Genomic DNA, 3,895 nt, shown 5'->3' with positions numbered 1-3,895 from the left:
TGAAGGTGGCTGTGGTGAGATTCCAAAATAGATAGAGCAGGTTCAGCATCTGATAGTGAATGCAGGAGGGGTCTGCATGCAGAGTAGTATAAACTTGAGGTAAGATAAGGAAGGGTTTTACTGTTGATGCCATGGCCCGACTGTGCTGTCCCTGAAGGCCAGATCTCCAGTTTTGATGGCTATCTGAGTGTTCTTGGGAAAGATTGGTTTATGACAGATCCTTTGGGATGTGCCAGCGTGGAATGGTACCTCCCATGGCTCCTGTGCAAAAGAGCTGCTCCCAGTCTGCTCCTTCAGGAATTGGTTGCCCCCGAAAAGTACCTATGTCTGTGAGTTTTCCTGACATTGTGTCTTAGCACAACTCTACATTCTGGAGTGTCTCATGCAGCCCTGGGTTGTAACTTCTGTCTCCTTGGAGTAGATCAGTCAGATGAACATACAGCTTCCCTGTACTGCAGTGCCTTAGTCCCTTGAGGCAGCAATTCTATACACTCTATCTGTGCTTTGCCATGGCATCCTGAGAGGTCTCAGGCAAGTCCTTTTCCACAGGTGATGGCTAACCCAGCATGTACACTTCCTCCAGAACAGGCATACAATGAGTAAATAAGTGACTGCTATGTTGGAGAGGCAATTGGGACACTGGCTGGGCACATCTGTGGGTCCAGTACTGGTCATGGATATCCTTGGCAGGATCCCATAGAGAATCCAGTCTGGGAGACATCAGGCCAAACCCCCTAGACTGTAGCTGATATGGAAGTAGTCTTTTAAGTCTGGAGGGAACCAAGAGAAATTTTTCTCCTAGAGGCTTCCTAAGGAAGCAACACTGAAGAAGGAAAATGGTCATAAAGATATATTTTGATAAGGTATAACCTAGAAATAGTCTTGAAAATAAATTTTTCTGTTGCTCCTGTTTTTTTCCAGGGATTACTTAAATTATTGTACATTAGCCGAGCGAGAGAGATAGGGAGCCTCAGTTCTATGCAGAGGAAAATGGGATAGGTAACAGAACTGGAGTTTGCTAGATTTTTAGTAATCTATTTTTCTTAGCTTCTGTGAAAACTCTGCAAATATTCTTGTGCAAATGTTTGTCATCAATCTAGGATGGTGGATGCTGTGGAGGAAATAAGGACAACCCAAACTGCTGCATGAACCAGAAGAAAGACCACACAGTAAGTGGGTCCTTCTCCCCTGGATGCCTGGGGGGAGGGGGACATCCCAGACTAAGAGGAGTCAGTAGTGCCTTCTCTCCACACCCCAGCAGTGATGGCTGTAAGAGGAAGTCAAAGAGAGAGGTGATGATGGTCAGATCTTGGGGGAGGTGAAGTAGCACATTAGCCCTGGTTCTGGCCAAGACTTCTTTGTTCTTGCTAACCTGGAGCTGCCTGCTCCTCCACCAGCCTGCAGGGACCTGGGAGGACTTGAAGAAATGGCTGAATCCATCCTACTTGGTATTTGAAAGATGATTACTGTATCACTTACCTGTTTTCTTTCTCCACAGCTTATTCTCTCACCATCTTTATTCAAACCAGAGGAGTTCACCCCCCTAGATCCCACCCAGGAACCCATCTTTCCCCCAGAGTTGATGGTACGTGATGCCTCAATGAGGGTTTAGCCAGTCTGTGTATGTAAGTCCTGGGAGACTTGCTTTATTTTCAAACCCACTGGGATCTTTGAGCATTCCTTATCCTTTAGGTTTCTATCTGAATTTCTATTCCTTTTAATGACACCCCTATTCGGTCAAGTCCCTCTTACATACTCCTACAGAATGCTCACATGTGTCACACTTATAGTTAATAATTAGATGTCTGTGTTTCTTGCTAGATTATAAGACCCATGAGGACAAGGACTGAGTATCTCTGGAGCCCTATTTAACGACAACAGGTGCTCTGTAACATTTGTTGACCTTCTGGCTATATCTATCTAGTATAAAGGGACTTCAAAAGGGTTGTAGAAAAATAGATTTCAAGTATAAGTTTATCTTAGTGTGAAAATAAACATACATAGTTTTTTCATATATGCATTTTCCACAAACCTTTTGAAGACCCCCTAATTTAAGTCCCCTCAAGCAACATACTCTCTTTGTAAGCAGTTCTTTTATTTTAAAAAACAAACCAAAAAGAGAGAGAGAGAGCTATATTTAAAGGACACGGTCAATGGCTTGCAGCTTTGTTTTAAGGACACTTCCTGACATCCACTTTCTAACCTTCACACACTCGTGGCCAGGAAAGAATGGAGCCACACTCAGGATCTTTCAAGTGCACATTTCTTGGGGATGCTGAGCACATGAAGGCTTCAAAAGTGCCACAGGACACTGGAATATCTTTCTCTGGATTGTGGTGCCCTGTAAACACCAGCAGTTTGATCCATGGGGCTTTCTTTCCCAGCCCAGTGTCACCCTGCATGTGCTAGAGCCAGCCGTTCTACGCAGCCTCTTCTGATACAACATCCTTCCTAACCTCTGTCCCCTCTCAAACCTTATCCATTATGCCTCCTGGGGACAGCATGGGCATTACAAGGAAGCTGGGCTCTTAGCCTGTTCAATTTGGGTCATCCTGGCAGGTGATCCATGGCTGGTCCCATAACCTCCATGATCCCGAGGTTCCTCCTTCACATGTAAAAAAGAGGTGAACAGTGCCTCCTTTACCAAGATCGTGGGAGTCTAAGTGAGATGATGCTCTTTTATAATCCCAGTGGGGTTCCTGCCTCAGTGTGCACTAGCTCTCTTAACACATATCCCCGTTCTGAGTTCAGTATGAGCAAGTCAGTAGAAGAGTTGATTTTACTGTGAACTTCAGCCATTTATCAGGGATGGCAGCAGGAGGAGACAGTACAGTAAGACAAATACACTTCTCAGAGGCTGAAAGACACTCCTCGGAAGCAACTGCGCTTTGAAGGGGAGCGTGTGACATGGATCCAGGCCTCATCCCTGAAGGAGCTGCTGGACCTTAAAGCTGAGCATCCTGATGCCAAACTGGTGGTGGGGAACACGGAGATTGGTAAGTTCTAGGGGGCAGCCTGAGGCCTGCCTAGGGCCTGGGAGTGTTGCTGGGCTTTTCCTGTTCATCCTCCTTTCCTCTCACCTTACTCCCCTCTACACCCCACATCCCTTTTTGCTGACTACCCTGGGAACCTGCTCAGGAGCCCTGGAATTCCTGTAAAGAGCAGGCTTGGGAATCACACCTTCTTGCTGGCTGTGTTCTCAGAAAAGTTACTTCTCTTCTACCTTCATTTTCCCATTTCTTACATGGAGTAATAATAGCTCCTCAAAGGGTTGTTCTGAGTATGAAGTGAAATTCTGTGCCCTGTTGACTTGTCTCATAAACATTAATAGAGTGCCAGCTATGGGCCAGGTACCTGAGGAGGAGCTAGGGGTAAAGATCAAGTAGGGCTGTTTTTTCTTTTTTTTGAATTTTCCAATTTTTTTAAATTTTAATATTTATTTACATTTATTTGTTTATGTTCATTCACTGTACATCATTACAGCATACAAAATGGGATTTTCCATCCAGAGTACACTGTATATTGTCTCAATCAAGCACATCAACATACATGTTATTGTCAACAAATAATTTTTCATTTCTTTTTTCTGTATTTTTTCCTTCCCCCCCATCCTTGATTCCCTATCTCTTACCCTCTGCCATCTCCCACTCTCTTCCCACACTGTCTCTAATATCTATGTTTACTTTTATACTGTTCCCCCCCATTTTTTAATTGAATTACTAAAGATCTTAATTAATCTAATAGCAAACACAGCTGATATATACATTTCCATGAACACAAGTCTAACTTTAGGCTTCCTATAAAGTAGCACCTAACTGGGGCTATATATCTTACTGCAGTCATTGAATGGATTATTTTTTTTTCCTGAAACTTTTTTTTTAGTAGCTTAATTTAC

The 3,895-nt window shown here is 43.8% G+C and overlaps 1 protein-coding gene across 2 annotated transcripts in view; it reads left to right on the top strand.

Annotated features, from left to right (window-relative positions):
* Positions 1-3,895, top strand: part of XDH (xanthine dehydrogenase) — a 72,523-nt gene that overhangs the window by 24,141 nt on the left and 44,487 nt on the right. For both annotated transcript variants that reach the window (XM_006168531.3, XM_014584189.2), the window contains 3 exons: positions 1,101-1,169; positions 1,499-1,585; positions 2,855-2,996. In XM_006168531.3, the coding sequence (XP_006168593.1) occupies positions 1,101-1,169; positions 1,499-1,585; positions 2,855-2,996 (298 nt within the window). The remainder of the gene's footprint in view (positions 1-1,100; positions 1,170-1,498; positions 1,586-2,854; positions 2,997-3,895) is intronic.

This window comes from Tupaia chinensis, unplaced genomic scaffold (genome assembly GCF_000334495.1).
Source record: "Tupaia chinensis unplaced genomic scaffold, TupChi_1.0 Scaffold145860_1, whole genome shotgun sequence".
NCBI classification, from domain to species: Eukaryota; Metazoa; Chordata; class Mammalia; order Scandentia; family Tupaiidae; genus Tupaia; species Tupaia belangeri.
This window is presented reverse-complemented; position numbering and strand designations above follow the sequence as displayed.